Source organism: Cervus canadensis, chromosome 13, assembly GCF_019320065.1.
Source record: "Cervus canadensis isolate Bull #8, Minnesota chromosome 13, ASM1932006v1, whole genome shotgun sequence".
NCBI lineage: Eukaryota > Metazoa > Chordata > Mammalia > Artiodactyla > Cervidae > Cervus > Cervus canadensis.
Window position 1 is genome coordinate 51,566,048 of NC_057398.1, and position 12,105 is coordinate 51,578,152.

Below are 12,105 nucleotides of genomic sequence, written 5' to 3' on the forward strand. Positions count from 1 at the left end.
AACAAAGTATTTTCTGTAAGTTGAAAGTTGCTACAGTTAGCTCTTAAATTTTAGCTTTTTTTGAGTACTTAATAGAATAGCAGTTGCTTTTTGATCAACAGCTGAGGAAGAGTTTCTCCTCTTATGCATCTGTCTCATTTGTAAGCCAATGGATTTTGTCCTTAAATCTTTAGAATTGTTGATGACTTCTTCATTGCAAAGATAAGAATTGTTCTGTTAGAAACTGAAGAAGGTAAGAATTGTTATCTTGAGTCTTCTACTTAAAGTTTTGACACAATTAGGTAAGGAACCATTTAGGAAGCTATAAAAATAATCCAAGTAAAAGATGATAGTTTGAATCAGGTAATACCTGGGGGTAGAAAGAATCTGAATATGTTGTATCATAGAGTTGACAGGATTTGCTAATGGCTTGAACATAGATGTGGAAGAATGGAATCCAGTATGACTCCCAAATTTTAGGCCTGAAAAACTGGAAGGATCAGTTGGCCTTAACCGAGGCAGGAAGTGACGGGGAAAGATCCGAATCTCAGTCATCATTAAGATACCTATTCGTGAAACAGAATTGTTGAGTATGAACCAGCTTTTCTTTGAGAAATGATGTAATACATGAAATTTTTTAAGAGCTTTTGATGGAGCATTGTTTAAATCATCTAAACCTCCCCTCCCACCCCACCCCCCACCCCCGCCACACACACTTTATGAGATATAAAGTACTCAGGATGTTTTTTACTATAAATAAAATAAGTAAATAATTTCTTAAAATAATAAACTATAAAATACTAAATATGATGTTTGTCAATAAGAGAGTTTTAAATTATTATTAAAGTCCTAAACTAAGAATCCTTTCTAAATACAATAGGGATTATTTATATCAAGCTTTATTTTGAGACATGATGACCTGGCTTTAAGATCTACATTTGTGGGACTTCCCTGGTGGTCCAGAGGTTAAGCCTGTGCTCCCAGTGTGTGAGGTTCAGGTTCAGTCCCTGGTCAAGGAACTAGAACCCACATGCCTCAACTAAGAATTTACATGCCATAACTAAGACCTGGCGCAGCCAGATAAATAAAACTAAATAAATAAAAAAATTTTAAAGAAAGGTCTGCATTTTTATATTTAAAATAAAAGATGTTTTTCACAGCATGGTGTTGACATAGACAGACATATAGATCATTGGATTATAGAATCAAAATAATATTTCTACAAATATTGGGATAATTGTTTTTTTTATTTTTATATAAAGCACAAAGGCACTGGTGGGAAAAGGATGACCTTTTCAGTAGTGATGGAACAATTGGATGTCCATATGCAAGAAGAGTGAACTTTAATCCATATCTTTTATGACATGTAAAAATGAACTCAAATGATCAAAGACCAATGAAAATCCAAAGCTACAAAACTGCTAGAAGAAAACATAGGGTAAAATTTTTTCTACCTTGGATCAAGCAAAGATTTCATAGATGTGATACCAAAAGTGCAGTCTTTCGAGCAAGTGGTTTAATTGAACTGCTCTTCAAAGGATGCCACTAAGAGAATAAAAAGACCACAGACTGAGAGAAAATATTTGCAAAGTATATTATGTGATAAAGGATATTTCATGAACTGAACAACATAACTCAAAACTCAACAGTAACAAAAGATATTAAAAATAGGCAAAAGATTTGTACAGACACCTCACCATAGAAAGTATACAGGTGACAAACAGATGAAAAGGTGCTCAATGTCATTAGTCATTAAGGAAATGCAGATTAAAGCTGCAATGAGATATCACTGCGAACCTTAGAATGACTGAAATGAAAGAGACTAATTATTGGGCATTTCATGGACGCCGAGTCTGCGAGAGCATATGTGGGTGCCAAGTAGGAGGGGACCAGGAAGATGCAGCTGAAGGTGTACGGATTTGAGCCTTGGCATTTCTAACCCAAGATCTAAAAATGCATTGTGATTCCTGTCCATTAGACTGTAAAGTTATGTAGGTAATCTTGGAAACTATAATGACGACTGAGTTGGAATGAACTTTAGGGCTATTTTGGACCACTCCAAAGAATGTGGGTTCCTAGAAACCCTCCCAGCTTTGCTTTTGTTGAATTTGAAGATCCCCGAGATGCAGGGCTAGATGGGAGAACACTATGTGGCTGCCTAGTAAGATGTCAAATGGTGAAAAAAAATCAGAATTGTGGTCCACCTCCATCTCAAAAGGTCATCACCCTTGAAGTGGTTATTAAAGGAGGAGTCCTGCACCTTGCTGCCTATCTCCAAGATGGAGAAGCTCTCCCCCAGTCAGAGCAGGTCTCTTGATAGAGGTAGAAGAGAGGGATCGCTGTCCTAGGAGGGAAATCACAAACCATCCTGGTCTTTCTCTAGGTCTGGTAGCCAGTGTAGGTCAAATGAAAGGAAATAGAAGACCGGTTTGCAGGAGGAGCAGTATACAGAAAATAACTTCTTTGACAGGAGTATGTACAGAAAATTCAGGTTTTGTTTGAGACTTCATAAGCTCGGTGCATTCTTAAGATGTTTTAGTTGTTCACATTTGTTTGTTTCTTGGAACAGTGACACATAAGAGTGTAATTCTTTGTGGTTTGGAAATGGATCAGTTGAGGTATGTAGTATCAAGAATACTTTACAGTGTCCCCTGAAGCACAGTTTAATTTGCTTTGAATTTTAGTCTTGCATAGACTGATGATGAAACTCTAACTCCTGTCCAGCTAAAGTGTGATGTTTATGGAAACAAAACCGGCAGAGACTGAAGACTTTTTGTATAGCTGGGATATGGTATGCAGCTGTAGTTAAGCAAGCAGTCTTTAAGAGCTGCTGTGAACACACACCAGCAGGTGAAAATTAAAGCTGCGCCCTTAAACTCGGTTAGAGGTTTGAGAGTTCCATTGGTGTTTGCACTGGACAAGAGGTTTTCCAGTTGGTGTTGAATCCTAGAAATTTCAAGAAAGTTAGTTTGCCTTTGCTTTGGGTCAGAAGTTCTGTATGAGATTCCCTGGTGGTGGGCTTCCCTGGTGGCTCAGAGGGTAAAGCATTTGCCTGCAATATGGGAGACCTGGGTTTAATTCCTGGGTCAGGAAGATCCCCTGGAGAAGGAAATGGCAACCCACTCCAGTACTCTTGCCTGGAAAATGGCATGGACGGAGGAACCTGGTAAGTTACAGTCCATGGGGTTGCAAAAGAGTTGGACATGACTGAGCAACTAATGCTTGCAAAGAGTTGGACATGACTGAGCAACTAATGCTTTCATGTGATTGCTGTATATGAATCAGTTCAGTTGCTCAGTGACTCTTTGCAAGCTCACGGACTGCAGGACTCCAGGCTTCCCTTTCCATCACCAACTTCCGGAGCTTGCTCAAACTCATGTCCATTGAGTAGGTGATGTCATCCAACCATCTAATCCTCTGTCGTCCACTTCTCCTCCCACTTTCAGTCTTTCCCAGCATTGGGGTCTTTCCAGTGAGTCAATTCTTTGCATCAGGTGGCCAAAATATGAGAGTTTCAGCTTCAGCATTAGTCCCTCCAATGAATATTCAGTACTGATTTCCTTTAGGATTGACTGGTTTGATTTCCTAGCAGTCCAGGGACTCTGAAGAGTCTTCTGGTCCAACACCACAGTTCAAAAACATCAATTACTCAGCGCTCAACTTTCTTTATAGTTCGGCTCTCACATCCATACATGACTACTGGAAAAACCACAGCTTTGACTAGATGGACCTTTGTCAGCAAAGTAATGTCTCTGCTTTTTAATATGCTATCTAGGTTGGTCATAGTTTTATTTCCAAGGAGTAAGTGTCTTTTGATTTCATGGCTGCAGTCACCATCTGCAGTGATTTTGGAGTAAATAAATAAAGTCTGTCACTGGTTCCATTGTTTCCCCATCTATTTGCTTTGAGGTGGGACCAAATGTCATGATCTGTTTTTTGAATGTTGAGTTTTAAGCCAGCTTATTTCCTCTCCTCTTTCACTTTCATCAAGAGACTCTTTAGTTCTTCTTCGCTTTCTGCCATAAGGGTAGTGTCATCTGTGTATCTGAGGTTATTGATATTTCTCCCGACAATGTTGATTCCAGTTTGTGCATCATCCAGCCCGGCATTTCGCATGATATACCCTGAATATAAGTTAAAGAAGCAGGGTGACAATATGCAGCCCTGACATACTCCTTTCCCGATTTGGAACCAGTCTATTGTTCCATGTCCAGTTCTAACTGTTGCTTCTTGACCTGCATACAGATTTCTCAGGAGGCATACATATAACCATCTCTAAGAATTTTCCACAGTTTGTTGTGATCCACATAGTCAACGGCTTTGGCATAGTCAGTAAAGCAGAAGTAGATGTTTTTCTAGAACTCTCTTGCTTTTTCAATGATCCAGCTGATGTTGGCAATTTGATCTCTGGTTTCTCTGTCTTTTCTAAATCCAGCTTGAACATCTGGAAGTTCACGGTTCACATACTGTCAAAGCCTGGCTTGGAGAATTTTGAGCATTACTTTGCTAGTGTGTGAGATGAGTATAATTGTGCGATAGTTTGAACATTCTTTGGCATTGCCTTTCTTTGGGATTGGAATGAAAACTGACCTTTTCCAGTCCTGTGGCCACTGCTGAGTTTTCCAAATTTGTTGACAGATTGAGTTCAGCACTTGCACAGCATCATCGTTTAGGATTTGAAATAGCTCAATTGGAATTCCATCACTCCACTAGTTTTGTTCACAGCAATGCTTCTTAAGGCCCACTTGACTTCACATTCCAGGATGTCTTGCTCTAGGTGAGTGATCACATGATTGTGATTATCTATATCATGATCTTTTTTGTATAGTTCTTCTGTGTATTCTTGCCACCTCTTGTTAATCTCTTCTGCTTCTTTTAGGTCCATACCATCTCTGTCCTTTATTGAGCCCATCTTTGCATGAAATATTCTCTTGGTATCACTTATTTTCTTGAAGAGATCTCTAGTCCTTCCCATTCTATTGTTTTCCTCCATGTCTTTGCATTGATCACTGAGGAAGGCTTTCTTATCTCTCCTTGCTATTTTTTGAAACTGTACTTTCAGATGGGTTTATCTTCCTTTTCTCCTTTGCCTTTCACTTCTCTTCTTTTCTCAGCTACTTATAAGGCCTCTGCAGACAACCATTTTGTCTTTTTGTGTCTCTCTTTTCTTGGGGATGGTCTTGATCACTTCCCCCTGTACAGTGTCATGAACCTCCATTCATATTTCTTCAGGCACTGTGTCTATCAGATCTAATCCCTTGAATCTGTTTGTCACTTCCACTGTATAATCGTAAGGGATTTGATTTAAGTCATACCTGAATGGTCTAGTGGTTTTCCGTACTTTCTACAATTTAAGTCTGAATTTGGCAATAAGGAGTTCATGATCTGAGCCACCATCAGCTCCTGGTCTTGTTTTTGCTGCCTGTATAGAGCTTCTCCGTCTTTGGCTGCAAAGAGTACAGTCAGTCTGATTACAGTATTAACCATCTGGTGATGTCCATTTGTAGAGTCTTCCCTTGTGTTGTTGGAAGAGGGTGTTTGCTATGACCAATGCATTCTCTTGGCAAAACTCTGTTAGCCTTTGCCATGCTTAATTCTGTACTCCAAGGCCAAATTTGCCTGTTACTCCAGGTATCTCATGACTTCCTACTTTTGCATTCCAGTCCCCTATAATGAAAAGGACATCTTTTTTGGGTGTTAGTTCTAGAAGATCTTGTAGGTCTTCATGGAACCTACAGCTTCTTCAGCGTTAGTGGTTGGGGCATAAACTTGGATTACTGTGATATTGAATGGTTTGCCTTGGAAACGAACAGAGATCATTCTGTCATTTTTGAGATTTCACCCAAGTACTGCATTTTGGACTCTTGTTGACTCTGATGGCTGCTGCATTTCTTCTAAGGGATTCTTGCCCACAGTAGTAGATACAATGGTCATCTGAGTTAAATTCGCACATTCCCATCCATTTTAGTTCCCTGATTCCTAAAATGTCAATGTGCACTCTTTCCATCTCCTGTTTAAATCAATTTATCTTGATTCATGGACCTAACCTAACATTCCAGGCTCCTATGCAGTGTTGTTCTTGACAGCATCAGACTTTACTTCCATCACCAGTCACATCATAGTTGGGTGGTGTTTTTGCTTTGGCTCCGTCTCTTCATTCTTTCTGGTGTTACTTCTCCATTCTTCTTGAGTAGCATATTGGGCACCTACTGATCTGGGGAGTTCATCTTTCAGTGTCATGTCTTTTTGCCTTTTCATACTGTTCATGGGGTTCTAAAGGCAAGAATACTGGAGTGGTTTGCCATTGCCTCCTCCAGGGGACCACATTTTGTCAGAATTTTCCACCATGACCTATCTGTCTGTGGGTGGCCCTACACGGCATGATTCATAGTTTCACTGAATTAAGACAACTTGGTTCATAGTTTCACTGAGTTATGTATATGAATACATAGCTCTTTATAACATTCTTTATTTGGAAATTTGAGACTATTCAAGATAACTGTGACCTCCAGTGTAAGGATATATTGTGGAGCTGAACTTTGAGATGCTGTGCAAGAATTTTTTCCATACTGTCGTTTGTAATATATTTTGTGAGAATTCTTTTTTTTTTTTTTTTTGAGAATTCTTGGGATTAAAGTTTTGGTTACAAATTGTTGTTTTAACCTGAAAGCCTGTTTTTTCCTTAAAGAACTAAAGTAATCTGAGCTTGGTATCAAGTCTTGGTATAACATTTGTATTGGAAGCCATACTTACATATTTTCTTGTAAAGTGTTTTTAAAAATAAAATGTTAATATAATTGTGTAATAGTTGATCCTACTATTAACATAGTTCTTGTCCCATAGAAGGCAGTTGGTTACACAAATCTTATTTTGTAAAGAAACACAATTGAGGGTTTTGCACTGAAGGAAGACTTTGGTTGTCTTACCTAAGTGATGGTACACTTTTAGAAGTAGAAACCATTTCAAAGTTCATTATATTCAGTGACCAACATTTTAAAATGCAGTTACAAGATACATTATAATTTGAAGTTTCCCTAAAAAAGAGAAAAACTTTTATCATTAGTACGAAAACTTCCCACAAATCTTTAAAATTTGCTTCCATTTTATGTAATTTGAGACATTCCATGGGAATTCTACATTGATCCATCATGATGTAAAATGCACTTTATGACTCACAGATAACTACGGAATTGAATATGGAGGCACACATAACCTTCCTCTTAGAAATGTAGAGGAGTTGTAATTTCAAGTTTTTATACAATTAGATTAAATCATAATACAACAACAACAAAAGATTAACTGTACTAAGAATTGACGAGCACACAGAGCATATGAATATATTGCTGTTGGCAATGTAAGATGGTACAGCTTGTTTGGAAAGCAGTTTGTTGATTTTTAAACGTTAAATGTACACCTGCAGTGTGTTATTGCCATGCTGCTTTGCATAGGTATTTACTGAAGAGAAAAACGCATACAAAGACTTGTAAGTAGTCCAAAACTGGAAATGAACCAAATGTTTGTCAACAGAAGAATTAAAAAACAAATGTGATATAGCCACACAATGGAATGCTGCTCAGCAATAAAAAAGTTAAATACTGATACATATGACAACTTAGGTGAATCTCGAAATAATTATGTTGAGTAAAAGAAAGCAGATAGTACATGCTGTATGATTCCACTTACATAAAATTCAAGAAAATGCAAACTAATCCATAGTGACAAAACAGATCAGTGGCTGCCTAGGGTGAGGGGATTTAGGGAAGGACGAGAGAGAGAGGTTAAAAAGGAATCATCAGTAAAGTGCACTCCATTTTTAAAGTGCAATCGTTTCCTAAGACCAGAATGTTTGTGAACCTTTGCCCTGTAGAGTCAGGTGACCCTTAGGCTTATCAGACAGGTGGTGGTGAAAGTGTTAGGCTTCATTCTGCAGGGTTCATTATGCAGGGTGGAGCAGGATTTGAGAGAATTGAATATGTATTTTAGGAAGATAACCCTGGCAGCATTGTAAGGGGTCCCAGGGAGGGGGAATTTAGAAAAGAACCAATAACCAGTTAAGGGGACATGACATTTGGTCTTGACTGAGGTTCGAGGTAATAGGAAGCAGACTTGATAAAATTGATAGAATGTGTCACCAGTGAGAGGGAAGGGAGAAACCTGCCTGGTATTTGGGGGACAGGTGGGGATCATCATATAAGATCGAGAATCCTGAAGGAAAACAGGTTTGGGGCAGGAAGGAGGTGGGTAGACTTCACTTTCTTAAGGTCGAGGAGAGTCTTTTAATTCTAAAAGTAGTCTAATTTATCAGTTTTTTCTCTTAAAAAATGTACTCTTCCTGTCTCTCATGTTAATTATATTTTGTAAAAGATTTTATTTTATTTGTTTAAGACTTTTCCTCCCTTTGTCTCTAGATATCATTGATCCTGCAATCCTGCGCCCAGGCCGCCTGGACAAAACACTCTTCGTGGGTTTACCACCCCCAGCAGATCGTCTCGCCATCCTAAAAACTATCACAAAAGTGAGTAAAGGAAATGGTATATTTTTGTATATGTTTCTGAGAGTTTAAATAAAGATAGGTTTAAATATTTGTCCAACCTGTATCTCCCAAAGGAGAAAGTGAACTATTATTTATAATATTTTAAATTAATGTTTATTGGAGTGTAGTTGCTTTACAGTGTTGTTTCTGCTCTACAGCAAAGTGAATCAGCTATTTGTTTACATCTGTTCCCTCTTTTGGGGACTTCCTTCCCGTTTCGGTCAACACAGAGCACTAGAGTTCCCTGTGCTCTATGATAGGTTCTCCTTGGTTGCCTATTTTACACGTAGTACCAGCAGTGTATACACACATGTCAATCCCAGTCTCCCGTTTCCTCCCACCGCCTTTCTTTCCTCCTTAGCACCCATACACTTGTTCTCTACTACTTTTGCTTTGCAAATAAGATCACCTTTACCATTTTTCTAGATTCCACATAAATGCGTTAATATACGATATCTGTTTTTCTCATTCTGACTTCACTGTGTATGGCAGTTTTTAGGTTCATCCATTTCTCTACAGGTGACCCAGTTTCGTTCCTTCTTATGGCTGAGGAATATCCCATTGTATATATGTCCACATCTTTATCCATTTCTCTGTTGATGGATATTTAGGTCATTTCCATGTCCTAGTTTTTGTAAATAGTGCTGCAATGAATATGGGGTGCTTGTGTCTTTTTGAATTATGGTTTTCTCTGGACATATGCCCAGTAATAAGGTTGCTGGGTCATTTGGTAGCTTTATTTTTAGCTTTTTAAAAAGCCTCATACTGTTCTGCATAGTGGCTATATCAGTTTGCATTCCCACCAGTGGTACACGAGGGTCACATTTCTTCACACCCTCTCCAGCGTTGATTGTTTGTAGACTTTGATGATGGCCATTCTGACTGGTGTGAGGTGATACCTCATAGTTTTGATTTGCATTTCTCTTGTAAAAGTCTCAAGATTACACAGAGCTATATTGAAAAAATCTTAATGACCCAGATAACCACAATGGTGTGGTCACTCACCTAGAGCCAGACATCCTGAAGTGTAAAGTCAGGTGGGCCTGAGGAAGCATTACTATGAACAAAGTTAGTGGAGGTAATGGAATTCCAGCTGAGCTATTTCAGATCCTGAAAGACGATGCTGTTAAAACGCTACACTCAATATGTCTGCAGTTTTGGAAAACTCACCAGTGGCCACAGGACTGGAAAAGGTCAGTTTTCATTCCAATCCCAAAGAAGGGCGATGCCAAAGAATGTTCAAACTACACACAGTTGCACTTGTTTCACAAGTTTATACGGTTATGCTCAAAATCCTTCAAGCTAAGCTTCAGCAGTATGTGAACTGAAAACTTCCAGATGTACGAGCTGGTTTTAGAAAAGGCTAAGGAACCAGAGATCAAATTGCCAACATCCGTTAGATCATAAAGAAAGCAAGGGAATTCCAGAAAAACATCTACTCTGCTTCATTGACTGTGCTAAAGCCTTTGACTGTGTGGATCACAACAAACTGTAGAAAATTCTTAAAGAGATGGGAATACCCGACCACCTTACCTGTCTCCTGAGAAACCTGAATGTGCATCAAGAAGCAGCACTTAGAACTGGACACGGAACAACAGACTGGTTCAGAATTGAGAAAGGTGTACTACAAGGCTGTGTATTGTCACCCGGCTTATTTAACTTATATGCAGAGTACATCATGCGAAATGCTGGGCTGGATGAAGCACAAGCTGGAAACACGATTACTGGATGAAATATCAGCAACCTCAGAAATGAAGATGATATCACTCTAATGGCAGAAATTGAAGAGGAACTAAAGAGTTTCTTGATGAAGGTGAAAGAAGAGAGTAAAAAAGCCGACTTGAAACTCAGCATTCAAAATTTAAGATCATGACTTCTGGACCCATTACTTCACAGCAAATAGAAGGGGAAGAAGTAGAACCTGTGACAGATTTCATTTTCTTGGGCTTCAAAATCACTGCAGATGGTGACTGCAGCTATGAAATTAAAAGACACTTGCTCCTTGAAGGAAAGCTATGACAAACCTAGACAATGTATTAAAAAGCAGAAACCTCACTTTGCTGACAAAGGTCTGTGTAGTCAAAGCTATGATTTTCCAGGAATCATGTATAGATGGGAGAGTTTGACCACAAAGAAGACTGAGCACTGAAGAGTTGATGCTTTCTAACTGTGTGCTGAAGCAGACTCTTGAGAGTCCGGTGGACTCCAAAGAGATGAAACCCGTCAATCCTAAAGGAAATCAACCCTGAATGTTCATTGGAAGGACTAATGCTGAATCTGAAGCTCCAGTACTTTGGCCACTTGATACAGAGAATCGACTCACTGGAATAGACCCTGATTCTGGGAAAGATTGAAGGCAAAAGGAGAAGATGGAAGCAGAGGATGAGATGGTTGGATGGCATCACCGACTCAGTGGACATGAATTTGAGCAAACTCCAGGGGATAGTGAAAGACAAGCGAGCCTGCTGTGCTGCAGTCCATGGGATCGCGAAGAGTTGGACACAACTTAGTGACTGAATAACAACACAGTGAGGCCCCAGAAAGCTCCCTGCCTGCTTTCATCATTTGACATTATAGCAAAAAGAAAGTCTGTGAACCAGAAAGCAGCCTTTACCAGACACTGAACCTACTGGCATGGCTTAGAGTTGGACAAAGAGTTGGACGTAACTTAGTGACCGAACAGCAGCCATGTTTATCCAGGAGTCTTGTTTTTCTGTTGATCCATCCTGGTCGAGAATGGGCTTGTTTGATGTTGATGTTCTGTAAAAAAGTGTTTATGTTCAACAGAAGAGCACCACTGCCTAGCTGTGAGCCCAGCCAACTCATAGCAATGCCATGGACCACTTGCTGGATGTCAGGGCCTGCTTTTCTCTGTCTTGGTGGCTTTATATTTCCAGATTTTTATGTCATGAAAATATAACTGTATATTAGGGGGAGGGGTGTAGGGAATTTTTTTCTAAACAAAAACATAAATGTTGAGGTTAAAAGGGAAAGGCCTAGAATTTGCTAGAAAGGCTTTTTGGGCAGCTTCCATGCACAAAGTTGTGACTGTTAAAGAAAAGAAAAAGCAGAAGACCGATAAAAATCTGTACAGCTTCAAAAGGAACTTTTGTGGACTTGTGGTTTAGACTGTTAAAGTGTCGGTTCTCAACATCTGTCCATGCTAAAGGCTAAGGAGGGCTGTGGGCCATTTTTTCTTAGACTTTGTTTTTGTAGCAGTTATGAGTGCGTCTTGTTCTCAGACCCACTCCACAGGAAGGAACTCGCTCAGGCCTGGGCAGCTGGGCACATTTTGTTGCCCTCTGAGGAGAGCTCCTTGCACTGCATTTCACATCCTTACCTCACTTTTCCCCTCCAGAGGCCTGGAATGTTTAAAGATCTGTGTCGATGGCTAAAGCTGAAGCAGGCTAGAGGGAGGGAAGCAGCATCTCTCACTTCAGGGCAGAGTCCACAAGGCGGACCTCCCCCCACAGGTTGTCTTTCTAAAGACTCAGCCACAATGAGGCAAGCTTGCATTTTTAATGCTTAGTAAGCCATGGTATTTCAAAGTGTGCTAGCTTTTTACTTAATGTCCCCAGATTGTCTTATATATA

At 39.5% G+C, this 12,105-nt stretch overlaps 1 protein-coding gene and 1 pseudogene across 3 annotated transcripts in view; both read left to right on the forward strand.

Moving 5' to 3' along the window:
• NVL (nuclear VCP like) overlaps positions 1 to 12,105 on the forward strand; it is a 92,104-nt gene that overhangs the window by 52,403 nt on the left and 27,596 nt on the right. For all 3 annotated transcript variants that reach the window (XR_006272563.1, XM_043485286.1, XM_043485287.1), the window contains one exon: positions 8,388 to 8,494. Coding sequence is in view for 2 of the 3 variants with exons in the window: in XM_043485286.1 (XP_043341221.1) it covers positions 8,388 to 8,494 (107 nt within the window). In the remaining variant the exon portion in view is untranslated. The remainder of the gene's footprint in view (positions 1 to 8,387; positions 8,495 to 12,105) is intronic.
• Positions 865 to 2,399, forward strand: LOC122452009 (annotated as a pseudogene).